Below are 21,427 nucleotides of genomic sequence, written 5' to 3' on the forward strand. Positions count from 1 at the left end.
AAAGTATAATTATAAACAGCATTAGAAATCGCTGTTAATCTTAATAAAACCTTTTTCTTTAAAACTAAAACTGGTCGAATAAAATTTATCGATCAGTGAATGCTTTAAATAATATAGGCATCGCACAGGCGATCATTAACAACAGAGGCGGGTAGGCCGTGACGTATCACCGATCTATTTTCAACTACCCACAGATATATCCGTCGATTTTCACACGGCACGTCGACGACGCGGGTGCTAATGCTTCAAATGTTTATGCCACAACAAAATTATCTGATAGAATATAATATTTTTTGTCTGTACCAATACAAAACATTATCACAAAAATTTGAATATCTTTTTATATTGATATTGTAAGCATGACAGACGTCCAGTTGCAAACTTATACATGTTACAATAATTTTGACTTACATAAAAAAAAAGTTAACAAAAGCACATACGCGTTACGATAGTCCACTCTATATTACTTAATATATAAATCGGTTATTCATGTCAACCTACATACACTATCTGTAATACCCCAGTTTCACACACAAACGTTAATTTAGGTTACGCGTACATGTTAAGGTGAATTACCGATGAAGGGTTTTGTAATAAACGTTTTCACCATGGCGGTGTACTTGTCCTAATTTTAAAGAACAGCATAATTAAATTTTAATCTAGAATATTAACTTGGAAATTACATAAAAATTATTATTTAAGTTACCTTTTTTTCTAGAATATATTTCTTTTCATCATGTTTTTATTACATCACTACTATATTTTTTAATATTTTTTTTAAATGTAATAAACAACCCAATGAATTGTTCTTACTAAGTTTAAGTATGTACATTGAGAGACTCTCTTAGTCACATTGAGTGCCATAGACTCTCCTGAGTTCATAGCCAGAAATCGTAGTAGCGTGGAACATATTTGAGAGTGGTAGTACCAGAGATACTTTTATCAACAATCCCTAAGACCATAGATAGTGGTAACACTTTAAAAAGTTACATACCCATTAGGTACGTCAGTGCTGAGCTGATCGAGCAGGGAGTCGACTGTAGGTCGGGATGACGCCGGACTGGTCGCACCGTTTGCTCTCGAATATCCTTCTGCAGCAAAATATAATAATTACTAATAAAATTCCAAACTGCTTATAGTACATACTTAACCAGTATATCATTGGATAAATTTATTTAGTTTTCACCATGTTTAATCTAATATATAAAATTCTCGTGTCACAGTTTTCGTTCCCGTACTCCTCCGAAACGACTTGACCGATTCTCATGAAATTTTGTGAGCATATTCAGTAGGTCTGAGAATCAGCCAACATCTATGTTTCATACCCCCCCCCCCCATTTTTTAACTGCGCGCGGACGGAGTCGCGGGCGACAGCTAGTTTATTATAAAAAAAACCTAACCCAATTGTTTTGTTATTCATCTTTCAGTCATTTATATGAATCAGTTTAATTCAATGATTAAAACCTTCAAATTTATTTATACGTCTTGTGAAATATATGTCTCACGGTAAGCTTCAATTAATAGATATTAAAGAGTATGGCGTCAACTCTAAATACGTTTCTGTTCACGCATTAATTATTATGTCAAGACAATACAAATTGTTAGTTTTCCTACGGGAAGAACGGAGACAGCTGGTGTCCGGACGTTCCGTGACCATTGCCAAAATATACTACGAGTTTAAGTAAAGTTTCTGTACATCTTTGCTGAAACATCGGAACTAGTGGTTTCAAGACGAAATAAATAAAACATTAGTCGTCCGTTTTTTTTCACACAAAATGAGAGAGTTGGTGAGATAGTGACAATACTATTAATGAGGCTGAGGTTGTATGTTTTTTATTAAATACCTAACCATAGAGTAGAAGTACACAAAAGAGACCATTTTCATAATGTTTATTATGTCTGAGAATACAACATAACAAGTCTTGGCTTCAGATCTTGGCCGACACGATCGATCATCGCTGGAAATTATTGTCCGTTGTGCAACATGTCTCGTACATCATCCACGCTTTATTTAGATGGCTTTATGTTGCCAAGTTTATAATAATTAAATGACATAGTCGTTACGCCTTACCCTTCAGTCAAATCATTGCCACAATAAGTTTAATTAGGAAAAAACACGAAACAGATAAATGAATTAGGTTTAAAAAAGAATTATTGAAAATACAAAAACAAATTCTAATCGTTAACGTTGTTTTTGAAATTCGAACGATTAAATGACGCTTGAATAAGACCTTCATATTGTAACAACTAACTTTTAAACGTATCAATTTCATTGCCGCAGCAAAAAAATTAATGAAAACAGACTAAACATTTCATGTGGCACATAAAAGTTTGTTCAAAGTGGACACAAGAATGGATAGCATTAAATAGGAAGCTAAACAATCTGTGCCGTCTGAAATCCGACGTCGACGTTTATTTCTAGTTAGAAGGGAAATATACTGTGCCAAAGACAACATTTTGAAATCGCTTTAGGCTTTATTATATCTTAGTTTTATTGTGCATAGACTTTGGTACAGTCTGTACTAGACTTATCAGCAGTATAGGTGTACCTAATTGTCAGTTGGTTTGATTATTTAATTCGTTGATTTGTTTAGTACATTGCAGTGATTTATAACATTACTAGCTGTCGCCCGCGACTACGTTCGTGCGGAATTAGAAAAAAAACTTAATAAGTAATCTGTGTGTTCTTCCAGACTATGTTCTACATCTAAGTCAAATTTCATCAAGATCCGTTGAGCTGTTCCGGAAATACCTTCAAACAAACATCCATCCATCTAAACATTCGCATTTATCATTATTAGGAAGATTAGTAAGATAGATAAATGGATCGTCAGTTGTCTTTTCAGTGGTAATTAAATCCGTGAATTGATTTTAACGAATGTAACCCGACGGGTTACTGGATCATTAATCTCCTATTGGTTCAATTAGCGTTGGCGGGAATATTGCGACGACAGACGGGCCAATGATTACACGGTAATTGAAATTAGACCGCATTTGTTAGTCGTATTTATTAGTAGTCGAAAGACTTATATTGAAACATTATTATCACTGTTTCTTAAAAGTGAAGGAAAGGGATGGCAGTATTTTTATGCAATTGTTTTGTCAGCGGAAAACATTTATAGAGCAAATATTCGAAACGTTTTAATCATATCAGAAGTGCAAACGGGTGTTTTATGTTGAGTCGTACGGGCCAAAAAGATTTTTTTTCCCATTGGGTCGATTGATTCTATGAATTCATTCAGCCCAACGGGAATGACAAGTTCGCGTTGTCCCGTCTATTGATAATTTTTTTTAATGTCTCTGGTTAGTCTCCTTTCGTCACGCAGATGTTAAACAGTCTAGCCTAGACAGACGGATAGATCATCGGTAAAATTATACGCAATTGCTTGCATTCGACATATCTATCATTATTACATAAATTGTTGAAATAAAACAGATCCCGCTGCAAGTTCATTGACCTTTTATGATTTCTTTAATAATTTTCTATCTAACCTTTGAAGTACTGGTAGTCAGGTGTCATTCATTACGACTTTGAAGGATGATTTTTTTTTATATCATAAGGTGGCAAACGAGCAAACGGCCACCTGTATTCACCGAAATAGCGAGACGAACGTTGCCCATAGACATCCGCAAATGCAGATGATTTTGAAGATATTAACTTCTAATACGTATAAGTACGATACACACTTTTACTCTGAAGTGAGAAAAAATATTTCAAACTAGCTTTTACCCGCGACTCTGTCCGCGCGGAATAAAAAAATGCACACAGGATAAAAAAGTTCCTATGTCCGTCTCCTAGTTCTAAGCTACCTCCTCATCAATTTTCAGCTAAATCAGTTCGACCGATCTTGAGTTATAAATAGTGTAACTAACACGACTTTCTTTTATATATATAGATATAGATAGATAAGATAAACACTAACCATTTCTCTCATTATATGTGGCCTTCTCAACGTAATTGCCGTAACGCGCATTACTCAGGTCATCTAATAGGGTATCCAATTCGGAAAGGTTTCCTCTAGCCGTCGTCCTCCCATAGCCTGTCGTCTGATACCCTGGCGAGTGGCCGCCATAGCTCTGATTTGTGCCGTACTTTGACACTGATTTCTCGTGGATGGTTGACGTGTTCTGGTATGTGGGCTGTAACAATAAAAAGACTTTAAATATTGATCTGTTTCATACAAATTGGAAAAGATTTGATCGTATGATTTTCCTTAATTATACACATTAATTCATGTGTAGGAAGTTTGATATAATATTTATTTGGACATTGACTAAATAATTTATTAAACATCTTTAACATTAATCAAGAATGCTGTGGGAACTACAGCAGTTGTAGGTTTCGCAGGTGACAAGTCTCACAGAAATCGATACTTAAACGAGGTTGTACATAAAATATTGTACTTGCAGACGAGCCTTTTTCCATACAAATGTATTTGTATTGTGTGTAAAAAGCTAGTCTGCAATTATTTGTATTATACAGTATCTGTATTTGTACACTAGGTGTACTTAAAATTATAAATGTAGCAATAAATTTCCATTTCGAAATACTAAACCGCAATGGTTCAAAATTGTTTGAGAATTTGTTCAGATTTTGTGAAACAATTTGTTTTCTGAATAGCGACATCTATTGTGTAATAAATAAATGAAGCAATAAAAGTTGGATGTTGTCCAATTCGTAATGTTTGTGAATGTATTATTGAGTAATATCGCGCAACACTAGATGGCGTGGATACCAATCACAACAATAAAATCTAAATAAAAAATTTGCGCGATTTTACATCATGCATTTGATTCCCAAACAAAAAGAAGATAATAGAGGTCAAAATCAGACGCCACATTTTTTAGTTTAGTAAGCAAACTTAAATCGACTGTACTGTAAAGAGTGACAAGAGTATTTGAACAAGGAATCTATAACAAATCCCTGGGAAATCACACAAACTGATTCCGTAGCACAAAAACCTGACCATAAACCCCATACACTATAAGCAAAAAAAAACTAGATACACGTTGATAATAACTGCTATCAGTTTCTTAGTAATAAGGTTAACTTTAAGAAGAAGGTTATCATTGGTTATGTTTTAAGCAGTTGGACACGATTCTTAGAATTGAAATCAAACAAAGTTTAAATTCATCTCGTCATCGACTTATTAGTTTAGAGATGAGATCATGCTATAACTATATAGATAATAAATATACTGTTTGTTTGTCTCAAAGTATAAAAATGACACGAACAAAGTAGTACCATCATTAAAATAGTCAAAGTTTGATAGGTTAATTATCAATACAGATTTAAACACACAGAAGTTTTAGCTTTCAATGGATAGAAATAAAAAAACATCTGTTTCCTTGGAATTTATTTTAAGAGAATAGATGTTATTTTCATTCTAAGACGATCTATCGAGAGGGAAAGTTTATGTTTGTTGCATACCAGGTTCTCTCGTGTTTTTTTTTTAATTTACATGTGAGTCATTGGAAAAAAACTGATGCATCCAACATAGTTGTTTATAAGGATCTATTAGATAGTGTCACTAAACGCAAAATTTTGTAGTCTGTTATGTACAGGTTTTATATTCATTAATAATGTTTTTTCATCACAAATACATCACACATCTCCGTCCCTTTCATTTTCATATCTACATAACTCTATATATCTATATATATAAAAGAAAGTCGTGTTAGTTACACTATTTTTAACTCAAGAACGGCTGAATCGATTTGACTGAAAATTGGTGGGCAGGTAGTTTAGAACCAGGAAACGGACATAGGATAACTTTTACCCCGTTTTATATTTTTTATTCCGCGCGGACGGAGTCGCGGGTAAAAGCTAGTAATTTATAAAATAGAAAAACAACACGATAAAGTTGTAGGATATCCATTCAATTTTAACGTGAAATTATACTAATTTTTTTTTTACAACATAATGTTGTCTTTGAGAATGAAAAAGTTAAAAAATTGTCATAACACAAGTTTCTTGACATTTAAAACACATAGGAATACATTCTTATTAGGATTCAAAGCAAGAAATTATAGTGGCATCGCGAGTCACCACTAAATCACGTGTCAAAGACAAAAGGACCATCGACAATGAACGGCATGCCGCGTGCGCAACAGATGACGTAACATTTAATGGTTGAGCTTTCAAAGCACTTTTAAATAAATCGTTCATACTTTTATATATACTAACACTGTATCTAGAAAGAGATAGCGAATACTCACTACTTTATGGAACACAGTCATCAGGTAATAAATTATTGAAAGAATGTGATGACCATAGTGGGACCCGCTTTTGATAAATGCAAAACCAATGAACAGGCGTTGGATAGGCATCGAAATTTTATTCTTTACTTGATTCTTCTGTTGAGATAGTGTTGCAAGCTACCTTTTATTATATTACAAAGTGGCAAACGAGCAAGCGGCCACATGAATTTACCGAAATGGTGAAGCGATCGCTGCCCAAAGACATTCGCAATTGCAGATGCGTTGCCTACCCTCAATCGACGAAGGAGGAGACGCACAAAAAAGAATATTTAACCTTCCTATGCATCTCCTCCATATTATTAATCTTATTTTCATTAATATTATAATTGCAAATGTTTAGATGGATGTTTGAATGAAGGCATCTCCGGAACGGCCCAATGGATCTTGGTGAAATTTGGCACAATTGCAGAATATAGTTTAGAAGAACACAGAGGTTACTTATTAAGTTTTTTTTTAATTCCGCGCGGACCGTGTCGCGGGCGACAATTAGTTTTCTATAAATTAATGTAATTTAATTTGTGTTTAATATAAATTTTATTTTTATTAAATTCTGAATATTTTAAGTAATAATATCTCGCATATGTATACTTCACATATCATGTAAACGGATAGGTCGGTAAGTAATCTATCAAGAAGGTCTCTGTTATCTTCATCTTATCGTATTGCAACGCAGATAGTTAACATTAGAAATATAGTTTACAGACATTGCAGCCACATGTTACAATGTAAATAGGAAAACCACAATCTAAACCTATTAATAATCGTGTAAAATGTGTATAAAATTACATTAGCACGTATATAATCTACACGTTATAATAAAATTAGTTGCCAGCGACTCCGTTCGCGTGGTATTAAAAAAAACATAATAAGTAGCCTATGTGTTCTTCCAGACTATGATCTACATCTTTGTCAAATTTCATCAAGATCCGTTGAGCCGTTCTGAGGATACCTTCAAACGTAAAATACGAAAAAAAACGTCATACTTCTTACTTAAAAAAACGCACTTTACTAAGGGTTATTTTTTTATTATTAGAGAAACACTATTACATTTAACTGCTTTAAATCGACTGCCAAAAATGGACTGCTCCCGGTATTGACGCGAGTCAGACAATTTATACCTTAAGTGACGTCAATGACGTTCTGAGGGTTACTGCAGACGTGGCAGTTATGCCATATGGTTAATTGTTAATAACAGTACACATGATGTATTTGATGTAATAACGAGAAAAATAATTTTTAAAAATTTTGTCTGTTCTTCGTTTGTTTCGGATAATATACGGAGCAGCTGGATCGATTTGACGGGACTTTGACGGAATGTATGCAGGCATATTATATAGGCTACTGTTTAAATTTTGTGCTGATGACTCATAATTGTTACTTAACAACATCGGGCTTTAATCAATTATCTTTTATTTTAATATAGCTTTTACCCGCGACTCCGTCCGCGCGGAATAAAAAAAATGCACACAAGATAAAAAAGTTTCCTATGTCCGTCTCCTAGTTCTAAGCTACCTCCCCATCAATTTTCAGCTAAATCAGTTCGACCGATCTTGAGTTACAAATAGTGTAACTAACACGACTTTCTTTTATATATATATATATATATAAGATAGATTATAACAGTAAAATCGTCAATGTTTATATTTTACTATAAAAGAATATCAAAAGATGGATACACAATAGTTCCTTTATCTTTAAAAATAGAAATTGTATAGGACTTAAACCTCATCGTACGTCAGACGGAAACACGGACGTATGCAAATTATTCCTACACTGCTTCACGCATTACCAGAGCAAAACGTCTAGTACCCAAAGTAATGGCTTAACTATAAAGATATACAAAGAAAGGATGCCAACTCGTTGAATACATTACTTGTCAGAGTATTCAGTTTCAATGCTATGAATCCTGGGCGATAAATAAATGTTATTAGCCGACTTCAAAAAGAAGGAGGTTAACAGTTCGACTGTATTTTTTAATGTGTGTTACCGCGAGACTCCGACCCTGGAGCACCGATATTGATAAAAATTATTTCAATTGAAAGGTAGTGCTTGCAGATTGGTCCCATTTTTTTAAAATAACTAGAAGACTAGTAGATTTTGAGTTTAGCTTCAAAATGCGTTGCAAAAATTAGGGACTTTTTGCTTTCATCGCTTACGTAGGCTAAACTATAGGACCTATATAAAAATGATGTATGAAAGAATTGTAGCTATTTAAATGTGCTAAAGAAAAGTCCGCGATAGCATATATCTATCTTTTATAGTTTTCTCACAACAACCATTTTTTTCTTTAGAAACATCAATTATTTCTATCTGTGAAACGGAACGTTTTAACTTCAGCTTCAAATTGAATTTGAATTAATAAAGCTTTTTAATTGTTTTGCTATTAATTATTTCAAGTTCAAATCTACTACGGTCATAAAACATGTATTTATTAGATGAAAAAGGAACAATGATTTAAAATACTCACAGAGCTAGGTTTATTATATTCTGTGGTGATATTCCTGGATCCATTTATAGATCCGTATCCAGTCGAGGTGGGAGAACTGAGGCGTCCTGGAGAACCTCTATTGATAGGAGAAGCAGTCCTGCCGGGGGACGTTGTTCTACCGGGGGACGTGGTCCTCGCTCCCGGCGATCCCGTTCTAGCGCCGGGACTCGATACACGTCCCGGATTTATTGAATTCTGTAGATCGGCAAGCAAGGCATCTGGAATGAAATATATTATAACTGTTATTTTAGGTTTTACTCAGCATGTATATAAGTCACTGGAAAATTTAAATACATTGGTTATTCACGAATTTGAAATTATATGAATATAGGGACAATGATAAATATATTGAGCATTTATTAAATAAATGTAAAATTTCTTAAATAAATGATGGTATAAATATAATGCAAAATTATACAAATATAAATAGTTTCGTTGAATGTATATAAAAATTCACAGCAAATTTATCATCGGAGACATTATCAGATATTTAATAAATCTTACATTTTGAAGTCGATAAGTTATCTATATCTTCATGTTTATATCCCAAACAAAAAAAAAACACCAACTCCTCATGATGTTTAACTTGTTAATTATAAACCTTTTTTTAATATATACATCCAACAACAAACATTATCTGTTTAAGAAACATTTTTTTCTGATAAACCACACTCTATGTAACTTTCAGATGCTGTTAACATTCATTTCGTAGAAATCCAAACAGAATCCAGAATCTACACAAGCATCGAGACACGAATGTTTTCTTTTGCCTAAGTGAAGTAAGATAAACATTTAACATTATTTTTTATATAGCCTCGTTTAATTTAATCTGTGTCGAGATTGTATGAAGTAATCGTCTATACAATAAATTAAAGACCGCCTATTATTTGTAGTATTGATGAATTACCAAATAATATGAATGAGTCAGAGATAAATGTTAACCTTTGTAATGTATATAAGAAAGTAAATAACACTTGTAAGCGGATGATACTATTTTTAGGACGCATTTGCCCAATCGTAATAGATAAATGCTGAGTAAACGCTCTGAACAGTGATATCATGGTGTTGCACTCAATCAACTCTTAATTGGCGCCAATGATCATGCGACATTCTGTCAAATTTTTATTTTTTTAAAAACCATTGTTCAAATTTAGAACGTAGACAAAAATAATGATACTGGCTTGTGTATATAGATAAAAAAAATATAAATTCTTTATTAAAAGTGCTAAAATTAAAACAGGAAAATAGCGCTTGATTTTATTGTACTCATACAAAAGTTAATTAAAAAGAAAGTGCAATATACATATTGCTTTTTAATGGCGACTGTCTTAACTTACAGATTTTTTTCCTTTTAATTAACAACATATCGAGTAGTTATCGCTACATAATATATTTCTCTTATTCGGTTTAATGTCCATGCAATACGAGTTTGTCTTGTTTACATTGCCAAAGTTTCCGCGGTGTTTCGAGTCGTGCGGTAACGAAACTAGTTTTCATTTGGACGAGTTCATTGGTCTTCTGACGCCCTCAGGTTCAGATATCGGCCAATTTCTGAACAACCTAACGTCCCACGACATTGCCTGGCTAAATTACTAAATTGAAAGCTGACTAGTGTAAAAGATTACCACAAGGGGATCAAAGGGACTACAAGCTTCTGAGAGTAAGTCAACAACGGAATAAAGGATGTTTGTTCTTTTACCAGCCAGGTATGTACACAAACATGAATGGTAAACTTAAAAGAAAAGAATCTGACACTTATTTAATCTACCTGTACCATGACTTTGGAAATTAACAAGATTGGTGGCATTATTACCATATTGTCATATGATTTTGATAGAATAAAAAAAATACAGTCGAATTGATAACCTCCTTCTTTTTATAGTCGGCTAAAAATACGTTAAATAGATAAAAATATTCGAAGGATAAATGTACATAACGATATTAGGAAAATGCAGCTTAAATAGACAAATACAATAAATTTGGTTTAAACTTATTACTCAACGTGGTGTACGTCATTTTCTAAGAGATATTGACATAATTTACGAAAAGGGCCCTTTGTTATCGGTCATCGGGCTTTGAACAAAAGTTTTTTAACACCTCATAAACATAGCTTTAAAATAAAAATTATAGCACAGACTCTAAATCACTAATAAACAAAAATAACCTTTGAAAATGACAATAACATAGAATCTTCAAGGCCAGTATTTCATTCGACAAAACACAGACAACAATGATCAGAGATTCATGAATGAATATAGACTATTTTAAATACCTAATCCTTCGACAGCTTCGAACACTTCTGCATAATCCGCTTCCGTTTTCGATTCTTTTTTAGTTTTTAAAATCTTCCCGTAAACATCATCATTCACTGTATAATATGCTCTTGACATTTTGATTTCAAAAGAACGCACCCATACACGATATGAGTCCGACACGCACTGGCCGAAACAGATTCGCGCGAAAGCACTTCTTTTTGTAAAAGAAAAATAAAAAAGTAGAAAGGGCGAAGGATTCTAAATTTAAATATCTCCTTTGGCCTTATCGGCAAGGAGGCGCGGGCGGCTCAGTTATGGACTAATGTTACACTGATTCACCTCATCGGAGCGAGCGCCCCGGCCGCAAAAATCGCCCGCTCCAACTCGACTCATTGTTCACGTAAATATTTTATAACTTATTTAAACATTTTGACGCTAATTTATTCTGATGGTCCGATTCTTCTTTATACAAATAATTAAATAATAAAATAATCCAAAAAAAATTCGGTGGCCAAAACTGACTGTGTATGACATTTATTTTCTTTCTAAAAGTAAAATACACTGATCATCCATTTTTTATATAAAACATTTTTGCTACCATTAACGTTATTATCAAATATATCTACATTATTATTAATGTTCTGAGATGAAAATAAAACGCCATTATGAACTTACAGCGCTTTATGATACGAATCGATGGTACTAGGTACTTGTATAGTGATATCAAAACTTTATGAAAGCTCGCAATTTCGCGTGAGACTAGCGCAAAACACAATTTTATTAATCGGATGTAAAGATGCACAGGGAACACGTGATTTCCACCAAATGCAATGGGCATTCGCATGCAAAGTCATTCACTAGGAGCTAAGCACGAGTAGGCATACTGCCTGGTTTTTATTATGCCAGTACAGTAGGAAATTAACGCTCAAAATCAGCGCTGGCATACAACTGGTATAATGTAAACATTAACTGAACTCGGTGAGCCCATACAGTCCACGTCAGGACAGAATTACTGCTATTCTATTGACATAATGTAGACGAAGCATTAAGTTTGAAAGCTATAATACTTGCATACTCTGCGATCTACGATAATGAAGACGGTGCGAGATGACTCGTGCGCCGAGGAATCCGATTTGCTAGCTCTTTCGCGCGTGTCTTGAGTTAAGCATTAAGTTTTGATGCCAGATTTAATTTACAAAACTGTTTTACTACATTATTAAAAATAAAAAATCATACTCGACAATTTTACCTTTCTCTTCGTTTCACGTATATAAAACACGTGATTCGATAAGGATCAAATTTGAGAAAAGAGGTGCCATTTTCCCAAATTGTCTTCAATACGAGCAAAGTTATGTGGATTTTATCGTTTAAAACTTTTTACACTTGTTTGTTAATCGGTTACCTACATAAAATCGAATTATAGAAAAATTAATTTTTTTTACAAAGAAAACCTAGTGCCAAAAGGAATCAGTACTACCACTTTCCGCGATGGTTTATATTAAAAATATTTTCAGAGCGCCTTGTATAATTAATGCGGCAAAGAGTTCAGTATAGCACTCTATGAGACAAATCGCCTGTTGCTTTTAATGCGGCAATAAAATGAAAACACAGGTTGGCGTGTGTTTACTATTACAAAAATAACCGTTGCATGTTTCTACTTAGTCGTTCTTCCTTATTTAACGACGAATAAAGGTAGTATAGTAGTAAAAAAGACACTTTGCATTATAATTATTATGTCTATGAACCTTGACAAAAAGATAAATCACTAATGAGCCTTGTACAATATAATAGGAGACATAAACATAAAATTCATTGACAAAATATCTACTTGGGCTTCAGAATAACGTTAGTACCTACACCAAAAGACTTTGGAGGATTAACACACAGCATACCGGCTGGCAATACGTCACAAATACAAAACAACATGGCTATTTGTTACTATTACGTTAAGTTTATACACGCGGCCGACTCTCGATCGCGTCACTGACACCAAATCAAAATAGCACAAGGTCAAACTATAAACCGCGACCTGATTCAGACGCAAATCACATCAGCATCCACTATACTCACCTAAATACGAACTGAAATCACTGAAGTATCGCCTCCAATCCGAACAGCTCAGCTCCGGTGGACTCGAAGGACCACATTCGACGGTATACTTTCTCTCTAACACAGGGGAGAAAGAGACGGACTTGGGGGATGCAGAGCGCGTGCGCACAGACGCCATCCCTGATGTCTAGTATAAAAGAGGCGACCAGTCAAAATCGTGGACAGTCGTGGTCGGACTGCGGCTGGGAGTAGACTGATTATTTTGGGTAGAGGCGGCCGTTGTTAGCTGATATCGCGATCGCACTACTGAACTGGCGAGAGCTACGTGCTATTCCCGTCAGGTGGTCATTTCCGCCGATATTTCATAATACGTCAACTGATCCCTGTTGACTATTTCATAATATCGGAAACAATATTTTTATGTCTGCGACGTCTTTTTTTCGGTAAATATTAGAAATTGAAGGTAAGGTTTTTTACGGAGGCTTTTAAATGAGTCAATTCAAGACTAACTGTTAATGGTGAAAATACTATTGACACTGTGTGACAACACAAATGAACGCATGTCATTGTTGGCAAACACCCTAAACCTGTATCAGCTTAAAATTAAGAATCATAGGCAAGATAATACTAGAACATTAAAAGGATTAATCGCGTCTTGTCTTAAATATATCGCGCTTTAAGAAGACTCAATTGAACGAACGAGTAGTAAGGTTATGGATACACAGCTTTAGTTAAATTAAAAATAAATAAAATAAAATAAAATAAAATTAAATAAATAAATAAAAAATAAAAATTTAATAATTCTTAGAAAGAGAACTCAACTACGTTAAAATAATAGATCTATAATTATCACCAAGTCGCTGACTACAAAAACTGCCAAAAGATGAATCATCATATTATTTTAGCCGGTGTTTGTTTTTGCAAAGTTATCCGAGAAAAGGAAACTAATATTCCACTTCGGACATTCAAAATCTTTACACGTTAAACTATCTATATTACTTAAGGCTGGACGAATTTCGAAGGCTGTCGAGAAGATACCTAATACATGAGGTCGCGAAAGACCACTACTAAATATATGAATATCAAAAGAGTTCTAAGAACTAGTTGAATAAGCAAATATTCTTCAAGTACCTACATAATATTGAAATCCTAATATAGCCTGAACACTATAAAACAAATTATAATGTGTTGATAACATTAATTAGTGATTATATAAAACTTGGCGCCGCTTAGTCAAGGTTTATTTCATTGCATCCGTAGGCGGCGTCTATTGTGGGCGGATGTTTATCAAAAGACCATAGTCTTGAGTGTGCATATTCTACTAATAGGTTAGTCAAAGATATGATAATGTATAATACTTAATTTGGTTAGTTCGATGATGAGTCAGATATAGCATATAAAATACATTCACGGTATTAAACAGGACAGATTAGTTACAAATAACCTAATTGTTTAAGAACAAGCACTTCGAAATTTAAGACTAATACATTTAACACGGAATGACAGTATTTCGAATAGGTATACAATATTAGAAAATGTTATTAATATTGAAAATAACACATTTAAGTACATATGTGTAAAGGTCTATCTCTGCCAACCCTACGTATCACACGAGTGATTTTACGAACCAATTTATGACACAAAGAACTTTCGCTCGGGACACCCTATACACGGAATTAAAAAAAAAAAACTTAATAAGTAGCTTATGTGTTCTTCTGGACTGTGTTCTACATCTGTGCCAAATTTCATCAAGATCCGTTCAGCCGTTCCGGAGATACCCTCAAACTTACATCCATCCATCTGATCTTTCGAATTTATAATAATAGTAACTAAGAAGTAAATTTATTTATCGATTTTTCAGATTTTAGTCTATTTCTGTGAACTAGAACGATTTTTCTTTCGTAAATAATAAAGCTTTTTGCATTCATTAATATTAGATCATGTTTTGACAGAGTGCGTGTGATTGATTGTAGACGGTGAGGTTTTTTACATTCCCTGCGGCCCAGTGGACCACGTCAGCTAATGACAAAATGACGTCGTCCTAAATTACATAGTCATGTCGACCTTGGGTCTTGCTATTGTTTTGTTATTAAGTCCTTAAGAGTTTAGATTACTGATCTTTATCCACGAGTATATAGCGCTCAATGTTTAAAATACAATTAACTTAATATATTTTTTTCAAATTCTTAAACGGAATTACCAAAAAAAGTCATAACATTTCTTTCTATGACCTTATCTTGGTAATCCATATATGCTTAGATGTGATCTGAGAGAGTCAAGTATCAGCTAGTTACAGACAAGACAAACAAGTGAAACAAGTCGCATATGAATAATACATGAGTTGTCAAACTATACGGCCAGCATGTCAAATTTTCACACCATAAATAGAGACTTAGTTTCTGAAAAAGGTTTGAATAGTAATTAGATTTAATTCAGGCATTGCTAATATATAATTTCAACTACCGGAGATAGATTTAGAAAAGAATATTTACCCTATATTTATAAAAAATCAGGTGAAAAAAGAACCTATACCCTTTATCTAATATATAAAATTCTCGTGTCACAGTTTTCGTTCCCGTACTCCTCCGAAACGGCTTGACCGATTCTCATGAAATTTTGTGAGCATATTCAGTAGGTCTGAGAATCGGCCAACATCTATTTTTCATTTTTTTTTAACTGCGCGCGGACTGAGTCGCGGGCGACAGCTAGCTAGCTAGCTATGTATTAAATTTCATAAATCTCGGAAAAATCTGAAAAATGTAAATTTTATATTCCGTTAATCGTGTAGTATGGTATAAGATCAATTGATATAAAATGAACCTACATCTAATTTACTGCAATAAAAAATTAGACAAAAGCACCACTCACACCAATTGGTATGTTTATAAAATAACCAAGAATTAGTTATTCCAAATTGAACTCTAACTACATAGCATATGACACAATTTAACAACAGCTTCTACGTAAAAAGAACTCTTTCAATAGAGACATTAACGCTATTAAGGGCAACTTACATTTGGCTTGATGTTATTTTTTACGATCCAAAACACTCACAATTTCTCAACACACTTTGACCTTATTGAAGTTAAAACAGCTTTTTAAAGAGAACTTATTATATCCTAGGTATAAACATCGGTGCTCGTTAAAGTATAAAAAATATCAACAAGTTGGTTAGCACAACACAATCTCGTTACCTTCTACAGCAACTCAACCTACCTACCAAGAATAATAACGTAATTTAGTCACCTATAAAAGGTTTCCTACGATTTATCGAGGTATAATTAAAACGTCGAATTTAATACATTAAGACTTTACTAAAAGGACCATCTGTTATCAACAACTATTTAACAGTTAGAAACAATGTTTAAAAACGGCATTAATCCTACAAGCTAACTTTATTTTAAAAACCTTTTATAGACCCGAGAAAATACTCATAGAGTAATATGTATGTTATCGCCGTCTAATTAATTCTACGGAAGTTTTAGTTTGATTTGCCAACAGCAGCCAACCCGCATTTCGACCACGACAAAGAACACTAATCACGTAATTCGTCTCACACCTCCGTCATATGATATATCTAATCGATTCACGCTTACAGAATCGAATAATCGATAGTTACGAAATCGATAAAACTGACCGAAAGCTGGAGAGGCGTACGTTCGCGACAGCGTAGTCGTATGGATGTCGCCGCGGCAACTGACGGCCGTAGCCACTCAATGGGACGACTTCTAATGATCTTCGGTTCATTGTGGCATCGTAATGGGGGCGTGTAGGCGATCAAAGTACGCAGTAACGAGTGACCAGGGAAGGTCGCAGGCTGTCTGTGTTAGCGGATCTCGATACGACTCCGTTCTCGGAAGCCGCTGCGAATGGCAAAACTGGGACATGGTCGCTGGGTACACCGGGAATGTTACCATTCGAGCCCGTTCGTTTCCTAGGTATGGTGATAAAAAGTGACGCATAGTAATGCTACATTTGAGAAACACTGGCACTTAATGGTATGGACGTGAATAAAAAAAGAGGTTCGAACGCACACACCTTTGAGCTAAATTCCACATTCGATACATCCACTTGAGACGGACTTAAAGGTTTCGAAATTTGTAAACAAGGTGAAGTAATCGTAGGTTTCCACAGCTGAAACATCTGCACAAAACAAAACTGTTGTTCTCTGTTTTTTATATTATTGAGAGGGATGACAATACTTTTTATTTGAGTGTGTAAGCAGTGGAATTCGACGGTAACAAGGAATATTAACGAGTGGGAAGAAGAACAAAGCGTGTCGAATGTCTGGCCAGCGGCGCTCCCATGCTCGTCAAACCGTGGCGAAGGTACGTTAACGATACCTTCGAGACACCACAAACTGTGAGGATTTATTTGCTCATTAGCTATTGGATCGTTAAGGATTACACACGTTCAATTGTCAAACAACCCGCACCGGGCTAGCGTGATTCACTATGGCCTAGTTACCCCTAATTAAGATAGGCTCCGAGCCCTTCAGAAGGGACGTATAATGAGCTGATGACGAATTGTTGTAATAGGAAGAATAAATTATTGAGTAAATACGTAGGTAAGTATTTTTACAGGTAATTTAACGATCTACAACTCTATCTAAGATAAGTTTTTGACAAACTTTCCATATCGCCTAAAACGCGTTAAAACCATTTTAGGAAACCAATTGCGGGATCGATGGGGACTTTCAGGGTTCACATATATGGTGTTCCTACTATTTCTATAAATTTTTAGCTCTATAACAATTATTGTAGCTTTTCCCAGTAATCTCGCTTAATTTGACAGCGCTATAAATTTATTAGATTTATAAATAATATTCTTTTTTTATTATTATAATATTAATTAATTGCAAAAGTTTTGGCAACAAGGACTTTATCGTTGTTATCATCTGTGTCATACGCCCTTTGTTTAGAAAACTTACTAGCTAAGATAATTAAAAAATGTCCAGATGTCGCGTTAATCCGTGGAATGCCACAAATGGGGCCCGGCAGAGATTTCCCGCATACTTCGCTGCCCACTTACAGCCGTAATTGGAGAGACAGTGGGTTACGCAGCTCACGCGTTTCCATCTTAAACAAGTAGCTACTCTATGTCAACGCAAATATTTACGATTTCCACGCTATTATTGATGTTACGATACATTTGTCTCCAACATGTAACTATGTTCAGTTTATTTTCTACAATACAAGTATAAGAATTGTTAAGCTTCCTATAGAATTATCTTTTATTAATTAACATTCTAAAACTAATTGTCGCCCACGTATCCGTATGCGCGGAATTATAGAAAAAAAACGTGAAGTGTAGCCTTTGTGTTCTTCCAGACTATGTCCTACATCTGTGCCAAATTTCATCAATATCCGTTGAGCCGTTTTGGTGCAGGTATATTCAAACAAACATCCATCCATCCATCTAAACATTCGAATTTATAATATTAGTAAGATAAATAACATACCTGTCATTTTGTAGTCTTAGCAAAAGTTTCAGTCACATCGATAATTAAATAGAAAACACATAAACAACTATTCTAATAAACTTCGTATTTGAGTGTCAACAAAGGCGAAATATAAAAATCACTCCACAGTTGAACAAGTTCGCAGAAATCCAGAAAATTCGACGTATTAACCTCTACGGAACGATTGAAGCAACAATCAGTCTTGAATAAATAAACACAAAACCAATCACTGTTCCTAAGTATTAAATTTAATTTAATTCCACTGATATATTTACTAAAAAAACTGTTATATATAAAATTGAAAAAATACACTTTTGGTGCTATTGCTATATTTTCATACCACGAGCACTATAAAGGCGGGTTAGTTTGACGCCGAAATAATTCGCATTGCCCAAGGTTCAAGGTACGCAGGGGGTGTGTTGCACTTTTTTGAAACGTTGGCGGGACGCGGTTAATGCACTCATGACGTCACGGGCTGCAATGCAGTATACGGGATCGATAAGCTACCATGTTCATCTCTATCAATGTATACAATTAGAAAACCAAAATTTTTCGGTCTAAAAACTATGAATTTAGTTACTTTTTATCATTTTAATAATGCGTGTCAAAAGCAAGCAGAAAATAAAATAACTTTAAAAAATTAACGCCATCTCGTGTAAAATTATAAAATCATTCACATAGTTAGTGATGCTATGCGTAGTGTTCTAAGTATAGATGGCGTTAAAGTATAGTAAGAGTAATTCAATAATAATGTTTTTAATTTAACTGAAATAAAACTATAAATACACAAAATTATAACCAATTTCATTGTCAACGTTGTAGAAATAATTTAAGATTAAGTGGGATTCAAGGGGCTTTTTTAGGCCATGCGTTCCCCCACTGTAATCCCCCTTTCAAAGAAGCTTAATTGTCGTTCACGTGTACACTTCTTTCGGGATTATTATCAAATTTCGGAAGTATATCAATTTCGCACGTACAGAAGCCGTATGAATTACTTTTATATACATACAACATACATTTTTCTTTGCTGGTAAAAAAATATTAATAACATGAGTAACGATTTCGCAATGAATTTTCATCAGACGTTTTAAGCCGAGCATATGTTGAAAGTGATGATAAAGTGTTACTCTTTGAAAACATATTTAAATATATGTAGACAGAAATAAAAGCTACATAGAATTTGGCAAGGGAAAGCAAGTTAATGAGGACGTTCACCGGGATTTGATATTGAGGGAGACAAATTAGTGGTTTCTAGTCTTTATTTATATACAGCGTTAACACCTCGTATTGTGACTTTAATCAGGTACCTAGATCAGATATATTAATTAACTTTTTTATTGATACAGTAATTAATAATTTACTTCCATTCGACCTCGGACATGTAAATAGGTACAAGTGTCCCAGTATATTGTCATACTTATAAATAATGACATCATAAACCACACATAACTTCACTGGGAAGGTCGAGGTTGCCAGATTAAATATTAAAAAGTAATATAATATTTAATGAATCTTTTTTGTTAATCAAAGGTAAGTTAGAATTTTTAATAAGACATTAAATAAATGATTTAAATCTTGTTAATTTTAATTCGGATCTCTTCTGTTTTTAACCAAGTTAAATCAGTATTGTCGGTTTAGAGAAAAATTACGAAATAAATATTTTTTAATGTCGATTTTTGAAAAACATCCACTAAAGGAAACTGAATACTGCACAATTTTTGTACCTATAAATAAGTAATGCACTAATCTTATTAAAACAGACTAGACTTTCAAATAACACTAACTAACTTCTAATTGGAATGTTTCCAATAAATCATGATAACACACCACGTGTATGAATGTCAGTGACCTAATAAGTGCTGAGTCAGATAAAGTTGTATTATCCTAGTATACTAGCAAGAAAGTTTGAATCTAAAATACTGGAGTCAAAAGATAAGTTTTTAAACCAACAAAGACTCAGTGATATATAACATCTTGTATTGAGATCATTTTAAAGTTTTCTTGTATTGGTAACGTTTATAAAATTAATTAACAATGCCCTTTAAAACAAACTAATTAATAACCTCAAAAACGAGAAAAAAATCAATCATTTTATCCTTATTTGTAAACGTTTTAACGTGGGTTTTTTAAGACCAAAATCCCCATTTAAAAATATTGTTATCTCTATTTTGTCAAAGCTAATGACAGGGATGACGATATTGTTTTATAAAATGTTTTTGGTATCGGAAGACAACGGTTATTCTGTAATTGGATTAAAACGAGCGTTAAACAAATTACTGTCGATCATATAATTTGCAATTAATGTGTTTTTTTTCCAACAAATGTTATAAATGTCATACATTTTCCATTAATTAAAAAAAATATGCATTTGAATTTACAACAATATTGATGTTGATGTCCTTTGACTCGTTTTTTTTTTTGTACATTACACAAACAAACACGGCATTTTCAATTAATTATAATTTCTTTCTTATACTTTATTTAATGTTTTCTAATTGTATGTAATGTGTTTAACAGTCTACTGGTAAATGTTTTTTTTTTTTAATTTTATATCAAAATTGTTACGATCAAATAAGGTATCAACTGACAATCTAGGTCACAAATGTCCCTTTATGGTATGTACAACATGGCAACTTTTGTTTAACAATATTTCTCAGGCTAACCATTGATGTTTTGACCTTCTCACAAGGTAAAACATTTTTAAGACAATTCTTTAAAAAGTTCATAAGCAAGTCTACTAATTAGTAGGTACTAGGATTAACTTAGCAAGCCTATAACTTAGAGGAGAGGCAGAAATTATGATTACATAATAATCAATGCCCTATTTACAGTCAATTATATTCTAACTAGCTGTCGCCCGCGACTCCGTTCGCGTGCAGTTAAAAAAAACTTAATAGGGGTATGAAATAATAG

The 21,427-nt window shown here is 33.7% G+C and overlaps 1 protein-coding gene across 5 annotated transcripts in view; it reads right to left on the minus strand.

The window, feature by feature from the left end:
* LOC106718536 (paxillin) overlaps positions 1–21,427 on the minus strand; it is a 48,895-nt gene that overhangs the window by 6,404 nt on the left and 21,064 nt on the right. For 3 of the 5 annotated variants that reach the window (XM_045677774.1, XM_045677778.1, XM_045677777.1), the window contains 3 exons: positions 8,729–8,967; positions 3,924–4,140; positions 995–1,091 (listed from right to left, as the gene is read on the minus strand). In XM_045677774.1, coding sequence (XP_045533730.1) covers positions 995–1,091; positions 3,924–4,140; positions 8,729–8,967 — 553 coding nt within the window. Of the gene's footprint in view, positions 1–994; positions 1,092–3,923; positions 4,141–8,728; positions 8,968–11,021; positions 11,318–13,074; positions 13,241–16,612; positions 16,637–21,427 lie in introns of those variants that run through there. The other 2 variants (XM_045677775.1, XM_045677776.1) reach the window with 2 other exon arrangements.

Source organism: Papilio machaon, chromosome 4 (assembly GCF_912999745.1).
Source record: "Papilio machaon chromosome 4, ilPapMach1.1, whole genome shotgun sequence".
NCBI classification, from domain to species: domain Eukaryota; kingdom Metazoa; phylum Arthropoda; class Insecta; order Lepidoptera; family Papilionidae; genus Papilio; species Papilio machaon.